At 51.1% G+C, this 19596-nt stretch overlaps 8 protein-coding genes across 8 annotated transcripts in view; 4 read left to right on the top strand and 4 right to left on the bottom strand.

Annotated features, from left to right (window-relative positions):
* Positions 1 to 3522, top strand: part of GT037_008613 (uncharacterized protein) — a gene marked incomplete at both ends in the record, with an annotated part of 31399 nt that extends 27877 nt beyond the window's left edge. Inside the window, 4 exons of the mRNA XM_038933660.1 lie at positions 14 to 1549; positions 2159 to 2300; positions 2388 to 2744; positions 2804 to 3522. Of these exons, the coding sequence (XP_038783625.1) occupies positions 14 to 1549; positions 2159 to 2300; positions 2388 to 2744; positions 2804 to 3522 (2754 nt within the window). The remainder of the gene's footprint in view (positions 1 to 13; positions 1550 to 2158; positions 2301 to 2387; positions 2745 to 2803) is intronic.
* Positions 3523 to 3890: 368 nt separating this feature from the next.
* Positions 3891 to 5104, top strand: GT037_008612 (alpha beta-hydrolase; the record flags this gene model as incomplete). Its single annotated transcript, XM_038933659.1, has 3 exons — positions 3891 to 3941; positions 4060 to 4397; positions 4492 to 5104. 3 exons carry the CDS (start codon positions 3891 to 3893, stop codon positions 5102 to 5104), a joined length of 1002 nt encoding a protein of 333 aa, XP_038783624.1.
* Positions 5105 to 5195: 91 nt separating this feature from the next.
* On the bottom strand, positions 5196 to 5603 carry GT037_008611 (uncharacterized protein; the record flags this gene model as incomplete). Its single annotated transcript, XM_038933658.1, has 1 exon — positions 5196 to 5603. The coding sequence occupies one exon, from the start codon at positions 5601 to 5603 to the stop codon at positions 5196 to 5198; it is 408 nt and encodes a 135-aa protein (XP_038783623.1).
* A 312-nt stretch (positions 5604 to 5915) lies between these two features.
* GT037_008610 (dynein) lies at positions 5916 to 7653 on the bottom strand (the record flags this gene model as incomplete). Its single annotated transcript, XM_038933657.1, has 4 exons — positions 5916 to 6059; positions 6112 to 7238; positions 7287 to 7442; positions 7494 to 7653. The coding sequence occupies 4 exons, from the start codon at positions 7651 to 7653 to the stop codon at positions 5916 to 5918; spliced, it is 1587 nt and encodes a 528-aa protein (XP_038783622.1).
* A 349-nt stretch (positions 7654 to 8002) lies between these two features.
* Positions 8003 to 8995, top strand: GT037_008609 (rna-binding domain-containing protein; the record flags this gene model as incomplete). Its single annotated transcript, XM_038933656.1, has 1 exon — positions 8003 to 8995. One exon carries the CDS (start codon positions 8003 to 8005, stop codon positions 8993 to 8995), a length of 993 nt encoding a protein of 330 aa, XP_038783621.1.
* Positions 8996 to 9771: 776 nt separating this feature from the next.
* GT037_008608 (uncharacterized protein) lies at positions 9772 to 10254 on the bottom strand (the record flags this gene model as incomplete). Its single annotated transcript, XM_038933655.1, has 2 exons — positions 9772 to 10116; positions 10171 to 10254. 2 exons carry the CDS (start codon positions 10252 to 10254, stop codon positions 9772 to 9774), a joined length of 429 nt encoding a protein of 142 aa, XP_038783620.1.
* A 551-nt stretch (positions 10255 to 10805) lies between these two features.
* GT037_008607 (beta-glucosidase-like protein) lies at positions 10806 to 15763 on the bottom strand (the record flags this gene model as incomplete). Its single annotated transcript, XM_038933654.1, has 7 exons — positions 10806 to 12587; positions 12638 to 12705; positions 13276 to 14719; positions 14767 to 15009; positions 15061 to 15137; positions 15199 to 15591; positions 15640 to 15763. The coding sequence occupies 7 exons, from the start codon at positions 15761 to 15763 to the stop codon at positions 10806 to 10808; spliced, it is 4131 nt and encodes a 1376-aa protein (XP_038783619.1).
* Positions 15764 to 17397: 1634 nt separating this feature from the next.
* GT037_008606 (pc4-domain-containing protein) lies at positions 17398 to 19165 on the top strand (the record flags this gene model as incomplete). Its single annotated transcript, XM_038933653.1, has 5 exons — positions 17398 to 17493; positions 17540 to 18025; positions 18357 to 18671; positions 18737 to 18850; positions 18941 to 19165. The coding sequence occupies 5 exons, from the start codon at positions 17398 to 17400 to the stop codon at positions 19163 to 19165; spliced, it is 1236 nt and encodes a 411-aa protein (XP_038783618.1).
* Positions 19166 to 19596: the final 431 nt, after the last annotated feature.

Below are 19596 nucleotides of genomic sequence, written 5' to 3'. Positions count from 1 at the left end.
CTGTCATTTACAGGAAGCATGGGGTGAAGCCCAAAGGTCCCCTAGCTCGCCCTCACGACCACCAAGCGTGCGCAAACGTCAAAGCATGCAAATCATGGATCTGCAGACCCAACTCGACCAATTAGCCGCGCAGAATCAAGCTGTCGAGGATGCTAAGGCCAAGGCTGAAGAGGCCTTACAGGCTGCACAAAGTCAGCGACAGATTGACGAGCAGCTTGTAGCCGAGGAAGTAGAAGCACGTGACCGCCAGATTCACCAAAGGGATATTGACATTGCGCAACTCAAGGATACACTTCAGCGACTACAAGAAGAGATTGCACGCCTGAATCAACTCAACAATGCGCTGACAGATGCCAATCGCAACCTGACTAACGATGCGAATGAACGGTATGGGCAACTTCAGTCCGAGGGACAAATGGTGCATGAGCAATGGCAATCATCACAGCGGGAGCTGGAAAGCCTTCGCAGTCAATACAGTCAGCTTCAGTCAGAAGGCCAAGCCATGCAACAACAATGGCAAACATCGCAACGAGATTTGGAAGAACTTCGCCGCCAGCATACCCAGATGCAGCGAGGTTTGGCAGATGCCGTTCGTGACGAAGTTGGCGAAGCACTGGATGAACGCAACGCCGAAATCGACCGCTTAACTGCAGAACTCGCAACCGCGCGCGAACAGATCAAGAACCTCCAGAAGCAGATCCTAGCTTCCAAGAAGCCAAGCGAAAGCTTCCTCACTGTCCGCGATGAGGACTACTTTGACAGCGCCTGCCAACAACTTTGTCAACATGTCCAGCAATGGGTACTTCGATTCTCCAAGTTCTCGGATACTCGTGCGTGTCGCCTTTCGTCCGAGATCGCAGCCGATACTCGACTGGACGCATCAACGCGCCAAAAGATTGACACTAGGCTAGACAATGCCATTCTTGATGGCTCAGATGTCGACGCACTTCTGGCGGACCGCGTCAGGCGTCGAGATGTCTTCATGTCAGTGGTCATGACTATGATTTGGGAGTACGTCTTTACTAGGTACCTTTTCGGTATGGACAGAGAACAGCGCCAGAAACTCAAGGCGTTGGAGAAGACGTTGTCGGAAGTTGGCCCACCTCGCGCTGTGGCACAATGGCGAGCTATCACACTTACCCTTCTTGCGAGGAGAGAGCCTTTCATGCAGCAGCGCGCCCAGGACACAGAAGCTGTGGTACATGAAATCTACAGCACGCTTTCGACACTGCTTCCGCCACCATCGCATCTGCAGAAGCAGATTCAGGAATCACTGCGCAACGTCATGCGCTTGGCAGTCGAACTATCAATCGAAATGCGGACCCAACGCGCGGAATACATCATGCTGCCGCCGCTACAGCCTGAGTACGATACCAAGGGCGATCTTGTGGCCAAGGTCACATTCAACGCCTCTCTCATGAATGAACGGTCAGGCGAAACAACGTCCAATGACGAGCTCGAAGCCCGTGGTGCAGTAGTCAAGGTAGTACTATTCCCACTAGTTGTCAAGAAGGGCGACGATTTCGGCGAGGGCGAGGACGAGATTGTGGTTTGTCCAGCGCAAGTGCTAGTGACAGGAACTAGGAGTAAAAAGGTAGTCAGGGTCATGAGTGGAGCCATGTCGATCAATCGTCCCGACTCACGATCAAGTCGCATCAGCCGGGTAACGAGCGTCGCGCCTCCTGAGAGTACCATCATGGACTACGAGCAAGGTGGAAAGAACATGTTCTAGATGAAGGAGTGATTGAACTGTCCACGTTTTTGTTTTTTGTATTGTCTGTGTAGCGTGGGAGGATTTTGTATTTGGCGTTCAGGATGGGAGAGTTGATCGTTTAGCTACTTGACGATGTTTCCTATGTTTGGGCAGCGACAGTGATTTGGATACAGTATTACTTGGAACGTGTTTATTACGATTGTATATTTAGTCACGACAGCTAAGAGGCTGCGAATAATAATGGTTATTGCAGACATGTGTCCTTATCCCTTTTGCGATGATCACTTGGACCTGGCGACACGGCTATCACGATAGGCAGGGCCAGTTCCTCGGCTGTTGGTGCCATGAGGAACGCCTTAGCCTAGTTTTGGCTGACCCCGCTCCACCTGGCGTGTGGCACAGCACCAAGACGGAGAAGGAGCATCGTAGACGGACCGTTTAAAGGGAGCCGACGCGCGACATGTGAAGTGTATCTGTCTGCTAGTCGCAGTTTACACGCGCTACCGCCACTACTACTCCAGGCACCAAACAACCTTTGTTGTTGTCGCCATGCCGATTCGAAGCGACTGGACCCTTGCGCGCGAAGGTAAGTGCCTATAGCTGATGCCTCCCGTTCTCAAGGGTCACAGACAAGGTTTTGTCAATTGGCGCGCTCTACTGACGCGGTACACAGGCGTGACGGGCGATACCATCAGTCGCATCATCAGATACACGGCCTTCAATCCCGCCCTTACGCTTCCCCTTGTCCTCCTCGCGCGCTACACACAGCAAGGCAACCTCCTCGCTCAAGACCATGCCTCAGTGTTCAAGGGCTTGAAGACACTGCTTGGCCTGGGTGCGCTCAGTACCGTCAACGCGTGGCTCAACAGCGGAGTGACCAACAACTGGACCAAAGACGAATATGTGTGGAGTCGCGAGGTTGTCGTTGTGACGGGAGGCAGTGACGGTATTGGCAAGGTCGTAGTACAGCTGCTGGCCGAGAAGGGAATCAAGGTTGCAGTCCTCGACGTTCAGGACTTGACGTATGAAGGTATGTTTCTGCTTCTTGAGGCTGCTAGACACATCAAAAGAGATGCTCACACTCACCAGCACCGCCGTCTGTCCGCTTCTTCAAATGCGACCTCAGCTCCCCCGACGCCATCGCCGACGCCGCTTCGTCTATCCGCTCCACACTGGGAAACCCCACGGTTCTCATCAACAATGCAGGTGTCGCACGCGGCAAGACCATCCTCGAGTCGACCGAAAAGGACATCAACCTGACCTTCAAGGTCAACACTTTCAGCCACTACTACCTCGCCCAGCAGTTCCTTCCTAGCATGATTGCCAACAGCCACGGCATGATCGTCACCGTCGCCTCTGTCGCGGGCTACCTCGCTGCCCCCTCCATGGTCGACTACGCCGCGTCCAAGGCCGCTGCACTATCCTTCCACGAAGGTCTCTCCGCCGAACTCACTGCTCGCTACAACGCACCCAAGATAAGGACGGTACTCATGGCCCAAAACTATACACGCACCGCTCTCTTCGAAGGCTTCGATTCAAGGGGCGTTTTGTATCCCGAGACAGTTGCCGAAAGTATTGTCAAGGCCGTTTTGAGTGGCAAGAGTCAGCATATTGTTCTGCCCGAGACTGCCTGGTTCATGCTGCCAAGGATAAGGGGCTGGCCATTGTGGATGCAGTATGGCCTTAGGAAGAGGCTGGGTAGACTTATGAAGGGTTGGAAAGGCAGGCAGGTTGCTCAGCCTAGTTTGGCAGGAGGAGAGAACGAGAAGAGGGTCGAGGATAGTACTGTGCTTGTCGATGCTGAGTAGGATCGGGCATGACGAGTCCAGTAATGTATGGTGACGAGAGTAATTTACAGTTCTTCCGAAGTAGCCTCGTAGATACCAGATGTTGATACCTCTCTTGACTTGTAACATAATCTTGAGCTTCACTCATGTATCCATGAGTGACCTCACTACTCGACAGCAATGTGTAGGAGGTTGATCCTCATAGTAAAGTTGATGTGATGAATGCGTGTCTCATACCGTACCGTGAGCTGAAATGAGCTGTTTTCGAATGACGTAAGCTTATGGGTTGTGCATCCGTCAACATCCTCACAAAGCAAGCACAATACTTTCGGAGCATTTGTCACTTCCCATCTCGCTGTGTTCAAGCTTCATAGGATCCCGCAGCAAACATGGCCCATCTTACACGCGATGAAGTCATCAAGTCAGGTGAGGTATCCGAGGTATACAGAAAGGTAGTTTAGTTCCACTTCTTCCCTGAGATAGTTTGTCGCCGTCTCCAACGGCTTTCTTCCAAAACAGAAACAAAAACCATAAGTCATCATCTCATCAGATTCCCAGGCTTTCGAGTCTCGCCCTGTAGACATCACCGGCGACGACTTTTTCGCCCACCGCGCATCTCGTGCAGACCACCTCTCGCGCCTACGCCATCTCTACCCGATCCCCGGCCCCATCCCAGATCTTGTCCAAGAAAGTCTACATGATGTACCGACTCGGGATGGAGCATCCATCCGCGTTAGAGTCTACCAACCCGTTGCCGGTCCCCCGGAAGATGGTAGTCCGCTCATCATGATGTACCATGAAGGAGGCTGGAGTATGGGCGACTTGACAGACGAAGATCTGAATTGCAGGATGTTTGCCAGAGACCTGGGGGCTGTTTGTGTGAACGTTGAGTATCGGTAAGGATACATATACGTCCCTTCTCGTTTGTTCTACTTTCTCTTACCATTGCTTGTTCAACGAGAAGAGTACATGCTTACCCATTCACTCTAGTCTGGCACCCGAGCACAAGTTTCCCACTGGAGTGCACGACTGCTATGACGCCCTGCTATGGAGTCTGAGGAACAGCCCTAAACTTAACGCAACACCCTCCCGTGGTCTCCTTGTCGGTGGCGCATCAGCAGGAGGTAACATTGCCGCCGTCCTCGCTCTCCTTGCTCGAGACGAAAAGCTCAGTCCACCCATCACCGGCCAGTACCTATGCGTCCCCGCACTGCTCCCTGATACAAACGTCCCGCACAACCTAGCTCCACTCTACCTATCTCGGACGCAAAGTACCAACGATCCAGTCTTGAAAGGTATTCCACCGGGTATGATTGAGGAGATTTATACTCCTGACCCAAAATCTCCTCTATGGGATCCATTCAACCACCCAGATGGACATGAAGGTGTGGCAAAAGCCTTCTTCCAGGTCGGTGGCTTGGATCCGTTGAGGGACGAAGCGGTGCTTTACGATAGAATCCTGAGAGAGAAGGGAATACTGACGAGGTTTGAGTTGTACGCCGGGTATGGACATATGTTCTGGACAAACTATCCGGAGCTGGAGGAGAGCGAGAAGTTTGTTATAGATACGTTGAATGGTGTAAAGTGGTTGTTGGAGAAATAGAAGGGATTCTGGATCTTATCATTCAACATTACAGCATGCTAGTATCCACATATGACGATTACTTGCCTACTCCATGACTTCTAACCTCCACTCAGCGATACCGCCAGTCTCTCCTGGCATCGCCCCACTGATACCCATTCCTCCAGCCCCATTGCCCTCTCCTCTCGTTCCAGTATCCTTGCATACCTTGTGGATTAGCCATGTGCCTCCACTGTCCCCAGTTGAAGTGCCCCTCGGGTACTTGAGCTAGATTGTTTTCTGTAATGCGGTCGGGGCGGCGGTAATCAGCCCAGCGGATCCGTCTCCCTGTCATGATGGGGGGTTTGATGAGCAAAGATGGGGCTGACTTCGACAAGGCAATCGAATCTTTAGTCAAGTTGTATTGGTGGTACGGTGATAGTGGTGCAAGTAGAATACTGATTAGAGAGACAAAGTAGAAATACATGAAGATTAGGAACGAGTAGACGCAGGCGTGCAATCGAGATTTGAAGTATTTCATGCGTGTCTTCAGCCATCAAGACGTTGAGTTGTCGAGCTGATGTGTCACACGCTGTACAACATTCACCATCACAGCGCGACGAAACTGATGGCGGCAGACTCAATGACAGTACTTGTGTAGTGCATAGTCTCAAAGCGAAGACATTGAATGAAAAGCTTGTATTGGGTACGGAAATACACTGTGGGTATAGAGCCATGCTAATGACGACCGTGAACCAGTAAGAAAGCCTCTGTTATCGGAAAGTCGAATCAACATGTGTGTAGTACATGTAGCAGAATAGTTGGAAAGCGCTCATTTCAAAGTAGATTTATTCTATGATCCCCTCGGACTGTTTGAAGGCGCCTTGTTGACCAGACTTGAGAAGAAGGACCTCAGCTTCTCGTTGTCGTTGATGTTGGTATCCTGTGTCTTTGGGGGTGGTGTCTCGGGCTCATCTAATCGGCTGGCTTGCCGGTCCTGGATTGAAGTCAGCAAATCTTCGGACAGTACGCATGAATTCTCCACGTACCTGCAGTCTCTTCACCATCTCATCGGCATTGACTTGAATACCACCCATGTTGAACTGTACAGGTCCGATGTGCTCTTCGACAACTCCTGATGCATCTTCGGTCCACGCTCTAGAAGCCGAAGGGTCTTGTTCCTTGCGCGCAGCTTTGATGGCAGCTTCGTTTTCGTCTTCCCGCCGTAGATGTTCAAGGACGTTGACTTGATCAGCAAGGAAGGCCTGCGGATCCTTGCTAGAGACCTCGAGCCCGTCGGCTTGTTTCGATAAGCTGGAAAGTGCGTAATCTGACTCTGGGTTGCGGATCGTTTCCTCATAGATTGATGTCGCTGAGGGGCCGTCGTCCTCTTCTTCCGCAACCTGTGTGTCTTCGCCGTTGGGCTGCGCTTCTCCTTCGATGGGCGTAGATACCTGGCCGTTGGTTGGGCGCATATACTGGGGTATATCAATGTCAACACTCCATTTCTCGCTGATGCCTTCGACATCAAACCCTTCTCGTAAAATACGAATCTTGGCCCATGAATCCCAGTTGGGTGGGACCAATACTCGGTCACGGTCCGTAACGTTGTGCCTGAGCTGCTCTTGTTTGAGCAGAGACTTGATGCCCAGGGTGGAGTGGATAAGTGTTTGCAACGACCCCGGTGCTGTAGGCATGGTGTAAATCAAGCTTGAGCCGTGCTTGAGAAGGATAGTGCGCATGTACTGTAGTATGAAGTCGAACTCCTCCTCTTTCCAGCCCCTCTCCTTTTCAAGCGTCTCGATCTTGTCAGCATTCTGACATACTACGCATAACGGTATGCCGAGTGGCTCATCCCATTCTCCGGGCCCAAGTGGTATCTTTACGTTCTCCATGCTGCTGCCTTCAGCTGGCAAGTTGCGTCCCTTGTCTTGCAGCGTTTGGATGTTCTCTTCCAAGACGACCTTTGAGTTATCATCGAGGGAGACGATGAGTGATCGCAGTACTCTGATCCAGTCGCGAAGTTGCCGTATCCACAGCCACGGGTGATTCCAGTCTAGGAGTATGACGATAAGCATGTGCGGGAGGGTTCGTGGGTTGAGGTAGGGCTTGATAAGGGGGGTGAAGGAGGGCGAGGGGTTAGCAAGGAGGTAGAGCGAAAGACGAGCAAGTGTGTCTGGCTTTGTTAGCAAATGCTGGTTGTACAGCCAGCGACGCTACACACCCTCGTGATCGGTATCCAGCACATCCTGGTACGTGTAGCCCAGGGCAAATTGGTTGGCAATTGGCGGCTTCCTGCCTCGGTCTGGCGGTCTTCGGTTGTTTGCAGAGTCTGTCGACACCGACTCGAGGAACTCTCGCTGTGTTTCTGGAGTTCCGCCTGGGGTTGAGCATTAGCTGTGTCCCCTATTCTGCCTATTGTGGCCCTCACCCAGCACGAGCAGACTCTTTTCTGGCAGTCGCTTCCCACTCGAAATGTTATCCAGCATGGGTTTCCATATCTCCTCCTTGTCCGTGTCTCTGCTCCCCGGGCGGTCGTGGCTTCCGGGGACGCGTGTGGGGAAGTTGGAGGTCCGACGCGCGCTCGCCATTGCGGAGGTGGTGCGGAGCTTCGTCGCCGGTGACACGAGGCTTTGTCGACTACGCGGTGATGTGTGGATGCTGTATACAAGATATGCGACGGAGGCGGAAAGGCTAGTGCGGCACCCGAGTGAATGTCTAGTGGGGTTGCGGTGTGCTTGTTTGGCCGCATTGTTCGCTGGTACCTTTTCTGCAGGGATGCTGCTGCTGGCCAAGCCCGAGCTTCAAAAGTTCCAGCGGACCTTCCTGCTACCTCCGCCCACGCCAAAACAACTTCTCAATACACCCTCAGCGCCATGTTCAGCATTTCACCCGCATGAGGAACCTCTCCAACACCGCTCCGTCTACACTACGCCCACCATGAACTCGGTGCGCGCCATCCAGCAGCTCAATAAGCGCGAACTCGAGGCAGGCATCAATCCCGAAGGTTCATGGCATACCGACTACCGGGACACGGCCTTTGTCTACATCGGCGGCTTACCCTTCGAACTTTCAGAAGGTGACATCATCACCATATTCTCCCAGTACGGCGAGCCAGTATGGATCAAGCTGGCGCGCGACAAGGAGACGGGAAAGTCACGAGGTTTCGCATGGATCAAGTACGAAGACCAGAGAAGCTGCGACTTGGCTGTGGACAATCTAGGTGGAGCGAGTATTATGGATCGCATCATCAGGGTAGATCATGCGCGATACAAACCCAAGGACGACGAAGACATGAGGGACAACACTATGGGAGAGCTCGATCTCGACCCTGGTCATGAGTCTGATGGTGGCAGAAGGAAGCGGAGAAAGACAGAGAGCGAAAGCGACTCGGACGACGACCGACCACTGCTACCGGAAGAGATCGAATTAGGACGCCTGTTGGAGAAGCTGGACGAGGATGACCCGATGCGTGACTCTATGATCAAGCGCCAGCAAGAAAAGGTAGACGATGCACTCAAGAAGCTGAAGAAGCAAAAGCGTAAAGAAAAGGAGAGGGCAAAGCGCAAGGACAGGCATAGCCGGAGAGACAGGTCGAGAGACCGGGACCATGGCAAGGATAGGAGACGGATCAAGGATGCAGGGGAAGACGATGAGCGTGATAAGTGGTCACGGCGAAGGAGTAGAAGTCGCGACAAAAGCCCGCATGACGACCGTCGACATCGCAAGTCAAAGCCACGGGACAACTCGGAAGACAGAGAGCGTCGCCATCGATCGGAACGAACCCGAGATCGAAGCGAGGATTCTAGAGACAGACGCGATCGACATCGAAGGCGCGAGCGAAGAGGGTCAGATTCTGAAGGCGATGGCACAGGGCGATCTCGGAGGAAACCGTCGCGCTCACCGTTGCCGTATCGGGCTCGTTCTCCTTAATATTTAGACGATCGGTGTGTCTACAGCTATGGAAAGAAGAATCTGGCCCTTTCCCGTAGTACAATTCACCAATATTCCCTGGCTATCATTGCAAGGCTCAGTCTTGCAGCCCCGCCTTTCCGAGCCGCCCCTAGCCCTCTGTGACCATTTCTTACGAAAATTTGAGTCTGCAGCGATTATCCAATTTGAAAATTAGGTTGCGAAGATAGGCGGACCTGGTCGCTATAATCCCACACGTATGAACCTCTGATGTTCTCTTTATTCCGTCCAGTTATTGACTTCCATCTTCATGAACGTCTAGATTACATCATGAGAGTATAGGCACAAATCTTAAGCCTTGGATCTGTAAAAGCACTGTCATCAGGGAGAACGTGATTCGCAACATGGTGTAATGGGCGCGTCGGGGTCGCACGGAACGTCTGTGCTTGTATCGCCATTGGGATAGTAACAAATGTTGCTTGCCCGGGATAGATGGATCCAATAGAGTACAAGAAACAGAATACTGAGTCACATGATGATGCCGTTGACCAGAAATGAAAGAAGAAGAGCTCCGCAGCATATAGCAGATACCAACTTTGCTGTTATGACCCCCAAATTTTCAATGTTACACTGCGTCTCCGAGGCATAATTGCTGTATCATGGTTACGCTGTTACAGAGACAAAAGCCGACAAGACATGCAGAGAGGCCCATATCCAATCCAATGTCGGGTTGTTGACCCACTATATTCGTTTGGGTATATATACGCACGCCACCTGACCTTCAATCCATATCACCCTTATGCAAGTTGCTTTTGGCCAGTGACTGGGCATACAGCACCATCTGCTGCTCCGTCTACGCTTGGGTGTGTAACCACCTTGTTCTTATGGTGTCCAACTGTTGCCTTGGTGACAGGGCATACGTCGCCCTCACTCGCCTTAAGCATGTCTGGGTGGTCGGGAGGAAGAACAGTGGTAGCGGTGCCTACAACAGGGCAGAGGGCATCATCCATCTCCTGGGCCTTGGTCTCCTTGACAGTGTTCTTGAGAGCGGGGCATGATGTAGCCTCGTTGCCTTGGGTGGGGACGGGAGGGTGCGAGTGTAGGTTGTGGTGGTGGTCGGTTGTGGCTCCTACTACAGGGCACTATCGTCATGTCAGTCTGGTTCGAACACAAGGAAAGTACTTTCGAGTACGTACAACCTGGCCATCCTTTGCGAGATCGATAGAAGGATGGTTCGGTGGGAGGACATCATTGGTGGTTCCAATCACGGGGCAAGACATGTTGATAAACTGCTGTTGTTGTTGATTACAAAGTCGGATGGCAAAAGTTGTGGCTCGAGAAGAAGTGAAGAGGGGTATCAACAATCGATCTGGACTTGTTAGCAAGCGCCAGACTCTTACTGCGGCTTGCACGGCCGCCTCGAAGCTACCCCAGATTCGCAGGGGTCATGCCACTAGCGCCTTTGTCAGCTGCTTCACCTTACTGCTGATTGGACCACGCCTTGACTCTACGCCCCACAACGCGCGCCTTTTGAAGCTTCTACGGACAGCTAACCTTCCAGCGTGATCCTGTAAGTCACTTGCGGAGGCACCATCCAACCAAACAACCCGGAATTGCAAGAATGTACCTAGCTTATGAACGACGAAGAAGCATATAGACGACGAACCACAGACAGCCATCTTACAAGCTCAACACATACTAGAATCACCACGCGACAGCGGTAATTGTAATAGAGGACGATATGCGATTGAGCTTTATCTGTCGAGCTGAGTTTAGAGACTTGGCATGCCCGGACCAACAAATATCTGTCTAAAGTAACTACAGCCTTCGTCTATATGATCGGAGCAGGCCCAGCCATAGCCAGAGTCTTCGTATACGCGTTTCTGAACCCGATGCGCGTCATGACGTGTGCCATGTCGGTTTTATTTAGGATAACCAGGACCCCACCAGCACGTCCTCTCCAAGCACCCCATCGGCGCGCCAATTCGACTTGGATACCGTGCTCCAAGTTTCGCCGAACGAGGAAGCCCATCATCATCCACTTGCCAAGGTCCTCTAGCACGTCCAAATCCGTCATGACGCCTCCTTGCGTTGGTCGGACGTATATGCCGTCAATATACACCTCCTCTAGGCTACTACAGCCGAAGATTGTCTCCAGTTTGAAGCGATGAATAATCTCAGGAAGGGGAAGCGATTTGCGCACATAGCTTGTGGATTCGTTACATATGCTTACCTTGTCGACATGGAAGGTCATGTCGAGTTTGCGCAGCTTTTTGCAGACGACGGCCAAGTCTAAGCTCGGGTTGGTCAGAGCTGGTGAATTGCGTCCATGATTGAACCAGTGCATGTGTGGAAAGTTGAGATGCCTCACCGCCTCTTCACCTCCGTTACCTGGAATCGCCTTGAGGAACTTGCTAAACCAAGTCGCAATTTTGAAATCCGTGTTGCGAAACATATACTTCAGATTGAACTGCTTGGTCCGTCGCAGCATCATAACGAGGACTTCCTCGTGCATTTGATGGCTTGCAAATGCAAGGTTTGGCAACCAACCCATGGGACATCGACCTGTACTAGCCTCTGGGAATGCTTTCGCCTCTTGGTTGTCGCAAGCAATAAGCTCCCAGGGATACTCCCATGTGCAGCATGGGTTATTGAACTCATCGTAGTGCTGATGCTTGCTCAGGCGACCAGCATCACGCTCGAGCAAGAGATACACATGCATGATATTCTCCCGAATCTCCCCAGGCAGGCTGAGAAATCGCTGGAACCACTGGTAGTCTGGGCAAACATACGAGACGTAGTTAGCTACTTCCGAGAACTCGCGAAAAGTGGTAATCTCTGGGTCATTCCAATTATCGAAGTCGTTGGTATACTCCATGTACTGTTCGAACGTCTCAACCAGATCTCGAAAGACGATATCTTCAACGCGACCGAGGCCATTAGTAGTTTCGTACATGTACGTGACGGCTGTCGGGATATCGCGGTAGTCGAGTATGTTGGGTGTCCACCAGTACTGGTTCTGCTTATGGTCGCAGAAACATTCGTCATCCCAGCGTTCGGTCCAGACATGACCCCAAGCACACCAGAAGTAAGCATTCTCGAATGAGGCTACCATATCCAGAAAGACTATGTCTTCGAATGGTGTGTATCCCATATGGCGATATACTCTTTGCAGTGCGTCTGGCAAGGGCGGGTAGGAAAGCAGATCCATCGGCGGAGGATTGTAGGCGTACTTCATAGTCCTCATGCCAGCTCTAACCATGTCGAAAAATTCTCCTTTGGCAGAAGGAGGGTTGTAGGTATGTGCTATTGACTTCAATCCAGCTCGCATCATCTTGAAGAACTCGCCGTCAGCCGACGTCTTCTGATGCTCATACTCGATATAACCTATGCATGCATGACTTAGACGTTGGAAGACATCGTCATCGTTGAAGCGAGTTTCTACCCAGTCTTCCACATAACCGTATTCGTTGGCGTACTCGATATAACCTTTGGCGATCTTCCCAAGCTCCCGGAAGGCTAAAAGCAGGGATATGTTCTCGAACTGGTCCTTGGAAGCGGACTTATCCTCGATCGTTTGTACAACATCTATGTAGGTTTTTTGGGTATCCTCCTAGGATTCATCAGCAACCATACTAGAGGGGAAGACTGGAACAGACTTACTGATAAAGGGTAGTTAATGCTCTTGACCATTGGCAGATTAGATATATTGGGTTGAGAGAGTTGCAGACCTTCAGGTTGAGTTTATTGGACCTGCAGAAGAGTAATACTACTATAAAGCTGGGATCGATATAGAGCCAAGAAGGGGGTGCCTGGAAAAGGAGGACCCACCAACAGCGAGTGCAAGCTGTTGATTCTCACAGAACAGTATGTACGTCAGTGCACTCTTGCCTGCTACGGCTTAGGCACTAGAAATAAATAATTCCCGGAAAAGTGAAAGGGAGTTCGAGTATAATGTGAGTTTTACCTTGTAAGTTTGTTTACATCAAGCTCGTTGGCCAACTTGTATAGATGCTAACATGTGCATAATCAGAAACAACAATTTATAGACCTTATAAGAAATCTTGATGATGACAGATGTGCGCGCAATCGCAATACCATGGTTGCTATCCAATTCAGCCATGGTATCGCGATGACCCGAACCGACGACTAGCCACTCACGAATCCCAAAATCCATATTCTCCACATGTAAAAGAGGCTCTCGAATCAAAATGTCGCAAACGCAACAGCCTCGAGGATGTCATAAAACGATGTTGAATACTGTTAACTCGTTCTACCAACCTATTCTACTACAATCTCACCCTCTTGCCTTATGTCACGACTGCTTGCTCCCACCCAAACTGCATACCTGCCTCGCTGAAGCTCCCATGACTGCGCGGTAACATTCCAGACGCTCAGATCGCGCCTGTCCAATGCAAATTCAACCTCTCGACTTTCGCCAGGCTGCAATAAACCTACGCGTTCGAAACCTCTCAGCTGCCTTTGTGGCGCATTGGGTACTCCCAAGTACAGCTGCGCCACTTCATGACCAGCGACCTTGCCAGTGTTGGTAATAGTGACCGTGGCGCGGTACAACACTTGCCATAGCCATGGATGACCTCCTTGTACAATTGGCACAGACGATGACGGGAAAGCAGAAAGACTCGCGTTCGCCACGCGTTCAACTGTCATGTTTGAATAATCAAATGTCGTGTACGAGAGGCCGTAACCGAACTCATACTGTGGTGTGATGTTCTGCGCATCGAAAGCGCGATAATCGATATACAGACCCTCGGTAAAGTTCGATTGCAAGAAAGCCGGGATGGAGAGATCGACAGTTCCGTTCAGCAAGTGGCCGTAATCAGACTCTTTCCGAGCGACAGTATATGGCAGGCGACCAGAAGGGTTCACATCGCCATACAAGACATCGGCGATGGCGTTGCCACTCTCCTGGCCAGGGACGCCGGCGAAGAGAACGGCGGTGATGTTTGGATGGTCGATCCAGGCGTCTACGGTGCGGATACCAGCATTGTGAATCACAACGATCGTGTTTGAACAGTTGGTAGCAACGTTGTTGACGAGCTGGTCACTAAACTCGTCTGTGAGTGAAGTGCGATCGAAGCTTTCTGATGCGTAGGCATTGATGAAGACGAGACATGCATCGGCGTTGGCATATACAGTTGGGTTTACACCGAAGAAGTCCCATCGTAGTGTTCCACGATCTGCAATGATACGGTCTTGGATGGCCTTGAAGGGACTGATCACGTATGGCGGAGTGCTGGAGCCCGAACCACCTGCTGTGATCAGAGTGCCGTTGAGTGTATTCCAACCGAAATTCTCTTCGTAGCCGCCACCAAAGCGGGAAGGGTTGTTCCAAGGCTGAGCTTTCACTTCAGCGTCATAGCCATAGATGTTCAGAAAACGAGGATTGCGAAGCGGTAGGGTGTTGTTGAAGTTCTTGACCAGCACGGTTCCGGCAGCTCCAATTTCTCTGATGAGTGACCCATGGTCTTCGCGTACATCCACAATCTCGTGTTCTACGTTGTATGGATATACAGCGTTTTCTGGGAACCCTTCGTTCTGGTTGAGATAGAGCCACGCTGCAAGAAGCCGTGTATTCATGTCATCCAGTCTCTCCGTTGTTACGGATCCATTGTTGACAGCGTCAGTAAGATTTCCGCCCCAGAATTTAGCGACTGGCATCACTACGTCAAGGCCTGCATTCGCTGAAGCAACACCAGCATGTTGTGCGTCCCAATCAGATACCTATAGGTTATTAGTGACGTCCTGGTAACAGTCGGTATAGTACATACGACAAAGCCCTCAAATCCCAACTCTTCCTTCAGGATGCCATTGAGAAGCTTGCTATTCTGGCATCCGTATGAGTTGTTCACACGCTGGTATGAACACATCAGCGAGCCTGCTCCTTCGCGTAGGGCGTCCATGAACGGCCACGCATAGAGCTCGTGTAGTGTACGGTCGTCTACATTTGAGGAGACTGCCTCGCCTTCGTCACCGGGGCGCCGCCTATACTCTTGCTCTTGCGCAAGCCAATGCTGTTGGTGCCGTCAGCTTCTGATTCGTATGAATATGATGAAATTGCATACCTTTGGTGTAGCAATCACGCCCTCCTTTTGTGTACCTCTGGTGATAAGCGCACCGCCAATACCGGCAAGGTACGGGTCTGGATGTAGATGTACGGACTTAGTATCCGTGTCACATGCAGTTCGTATATGGACACTTACCAGCACCAAGACCTTCCCAATTCCTGCCACCGCGAATGACTCTTCCAATAGGGCCTATGAATGGGCCAAGAGCAACATGAATCCCTTTGCCTCTATATTCTCTACCAAGAGCATGACCATACCTGAGCATCAGGCCCCTGTCGAAGGTTGCTCCAAGATGAATGCCAGCAGGAAACGATGACACAAACTCCTGTCCTCGCACACCTGCAGGAGCATCCGCAAAGCATAACTCTGGAATCTGGAGACGGGGAACAGCGCCCGTTTGGCCTACACAAGGCCCAGAGACGCCATGTGTGAGATTCGACTTCTCTTCCAGTGTTAATTGAGCCACGAGGTCTTTCGCACGAGTATATGCCGATGCCCAACCCGACGAAGTTGTCCCATTACCGACAGCTACGTACGGTCAGTTTATTGATTCCTCGACATGAGCAAAACACTTACGGCTGGGATATACTGGTGGACTAAGTCCGTACAGCGGTACTTCGGACTCATTGGTGTATCCTTGCGAGACTACTAGATTTGGCAATAGAGCAAAGCTCGCTGCGACGGCACTAGAGTACCTCATCTTGTAAATCACTCGTCTTCGACAAAATGTTTGCAGCTCTCAGAATCACGCGAAGCTAAATACTCTCGAAAATTTTACATGCTTTCGCAATTGACCTGCGTCATTCGGAAAAACACCGGGCTTCCATCACGACCTCGTGACGAGCCCTCCGCAATGTTACCGTTCTCTCCAACCGTTCTCCGCATTTCGTCTTGGCAGAGAGGGGAGAGCGGATACAAGTGTCGATGGCTGCTGTATGAAGGATGGCCGACCTGACTGCGTCTTTGCCGAGAGGCTAGCCTCGGCGGCGATTTCTTCATCGCATCGCCCCGCTCTGCATTTCTTGAATGCACAACATCTCTATTCCTGATGAGCATACTGCTTCGATCCTGAAAGTATTCCAGAGGCGCAAAGCGAATTCAGTTGCAAAAGGTAGAGATGCGCCCCAAGACCCGTCTCTTATCTGAACTTTCCAACTCGGGGGCAGGACAAATACAAATCACTGTAGCGGTCGTAGCATCGTGATGCATGGCCTGAGTACCATGCCTTCATTTAGTACGTATGTACACGACTCAGTCGTCTCCCCTTTGCTCTGCGCTATCGGGGGCTGGCGTGTGGGACCGCTCCGGATATCAATTGCCCGAACTCCGAAATGATTTAGTGTATCCGACATGATGTCGTGCTTGAAAGCTTCACCGAACGTCAAAGTCAATTTCACCTATTATAGAGCAGCCTAGCAATATAATGACGGAACGATCCGGAAGGCCTTGGTTCAGTTCCTGGGTCTGACGCCTGTTTCAGCCTGGCAACGGCGACGCCTTGGTGCCTCAGGTTCTGTCTCAACACCTTCAACACGTGGAGAGACAAGCATAACCCCAGCCGTTCCTAATCATCGGGACGTCAGCACCATCAATGCGCGAGAACGCATCTTTTGTATAGCGGATCACAACATTCCGTGGAGAATCCTCGGGGTTACTAGCCAATCACCATGCCGTAACGGCTCGAATGCTTGAACAATGAGCTGCGAGGCTGGAGGCAAGGGTACAGATAGAGACCAGTGCCTCAGCAGAATCTTCTACCTTATGTCCCGGTACGCGTCGGTCAACAGAGTCCCGCGTGGGATATGCTGTGGCGCGTCAATATCGAAGGTTCTGAATCAGGTGTGCCTGCATGCTCAGGCACAACCAGCCACCTAGGTTGTTTCCACCCCCCTCCAGCTGCGCAAGGCATCACAACAAGGCACTCGGCTCCTGAGACTCCGGTTCTGTGTACGATATGACGTTTGCTCAATAGCTATGCTTCGTCCGCTCTTGACCAAGGGATTTCTATCCGTGTCTACCACTCACTCGTTTAGACACCACCTGCTTTCATCTAGCGCTCTGTGAGCAGCTGCCAGCTGGACTGTGCTTATACTATACACTCATTTCACGCTACTTGCTTCGTTGGCTTCATGTACAAGAATGGGATATGGCAAATCCATCCTACTGTCATTGAGGGTCCTGGCCCTCATCATAGCGTTGGGGTCGCTAGGATTAGGTGCTTGGTGTAAGCATTCGAATTCCTCAATTGAATGTATCATCGAATGTTCCTAAACAATTTATCTAGCACAATTCATCATTCGCGATATCAATCGCCGTGGTACTGGCATACTCAAGATGGTCCAGCCAGAACCGCAGCAGGCGCAGCTTTGGAAGGACTACTTCATTGCGGTTCTAGCGGGCGCCATTAAGATCTGGATATCGATCGCTTGTGTGCGTAACTCAACCATCAGTTTATCAGACCGTGCTAATAACTCAGGCCGCCTTTGCTTCACTCGCCGGAATTATTATCGTCTCAACGAATATAATCCAACGTGTGCGTATAGCCTCATCGGTCATCATTCCTGTCGAAAGTCTCTGTATGTGTGCAATGGCCGCAGCCCTCGGCGTGTCTCTCAGCTTCAACATGAGTCTCGAGACTTTCAGCAAAACACGCCTCGACACCGCTACCTCCCCAGATCTCACAAACTTCGCGATGCTGGTTGACCTCAGCCGAGGTTACACTATCGCAGCCGGCGCAGGATGGTTCCTCTTCTTGGTCACATTCATTACGGCGACGATTGACGCATGTCGTCGCGCTCGAGAGAAGGAGAGCTGCTCATTTGAACCCACAGCATCTGCACTCGGCATGGGGCACGGGTATGCCGCTGTCGTACCACCTCCTTCACGTAGTCGCGTTCCAACTATGTACGACCCGCGTATACCATCGACTTTGTTTGAGCAAAATGCTCATGGGCGAGCCTCAGTAGGCAAAGATATTGAGATGGGGCGTGCAGACTCAGTTCTCAGTCAAGAGGGCAGAATTTCGTATGAGTTTGAAAAGGAGATATCTGGGCCACTAAGTTTGGAGAAGCCAGCCAAAGTGCAGCAGATGCGACCTTCACGGCCATGGAGTGAAGCACATGCAGTACAGAATGCGGACGGAGTGATACATGCCATGTAGATCTGATCAAACCATTCACCCTTAGATAGCTCGACACTCGTTTCGGTAGTACAAGAAGAATGATCGAAAGACAGAACATTGTTGTGATAGAGCATACTTGGAGCAACGCCTGATCACATGACCGTGTCTCTAGCGCGTCAAATTAGCGCGAAACGCATGCCGTGCGTCATCGCCAGGAGCAGCGCGGCGCGTCAAACCGCAACCATTCACTTTCCACATCCCAATCTGCACGTCCCAAAACAAGATGGCCGGCTTCAAGCGTGGTGGTGCCCGAGGGGGCAATGCATTCAAGAAAACTTTCCCAAAGAAACGTTCCTCACCTGACGCTGATGACGATAACGCGGCGCGCGCGAGCAAGAAGACCAAGGCCGGAGACGACAACGATGACGACTCTGTACCAGTGGTACCCGAGCTCAAGACAGACGATAATGGCGATGCATATGTCAGCGTGAGTTGCACAAGGAAATGGGAACAAAGAGAAGAACGGAGAGGATAGTGCTAAGGTGATCCTAGCTAAATACCAGTGAAAAACGACGCGTGACTGTAAGCGACTTCAACAAGAGCACACTAGTTAGTATACGAGAGTACTATGTTACCGATTCTGGAGAGACGAAGCCGGGCAAGAAGGTATGTGCTGATAATTTAAGCTGTTTCGATCCTATGTTCCCCTCTACGTATTTAGATGATGATAGATTCACTGACGGTTATTGTACACAGGGCATCTCACTTACAATTGATCAATACAACGCTTTGCTCGCTTCAGCACCTCTTATCGAATCTGCGCTTGCGAAGAAGGATATACAAGTCGTAAGACCGGATTATGGGGCTGATCTGGGTGCCAAGATTAGGGAGCATGAAAAGGTAGAGGAAGAAAAGGAAGAAGGAGACGATGAGAAGAATGCGAAGAAAGAAGAAGACGAGGATGATGACGATGAGGAGTAATGTCCAGACATTCTCCGGGCGCACTGCTGCACTATTGTTCACACGACTACAAATATGGTCATGCAACAGTGGTTTGGATAAGTCGAAAGACACAGGGTCACGGCAATGGAACAAGGATCGAAGGCGATCGTTTCATTACGCTCATAGAAGGAAGAGCCTACGTATCGACTAAAGTTATAAACAAGAACAAGTATGTAATCAGCAATGTTACTCAATTGAGGTAACCAAACAAACTCCAGGCCGATAAACCCAAATGCATATCCGCCGATGGCTTCCCCTAACGCCTATGTAACCTCAACTAGAGAACCCCGAGTGGAAAACTCAACACTCCTAAACATTCGTCGAATTCATCGTTCCTCGTGAACCCTCATCGGGCCAACAGCAACCGAAGACAACCAAACTCCATCGTGCCGGGGCATATACACATAAGC

The sequence above is a fragment of the Alternaria burnsii genome (genome assembly GCF_013036055.1).
Source record: "Alternaria burnsii strain CBS107.38 chromosome Unknown 744, whole genome shotgun sequence".
Taxonomy (NCBI): Eukaryota; Fungi; Ascomycota; class Dothideomycetes; order Pleosporales; family Pleosporaceae; genus Alternaria; species Alternaria burnsii.
Note: the sequence above shows the minus strand (reverse complement) of the source record. Positions and strands in the feature narration are given on the sequence as shown.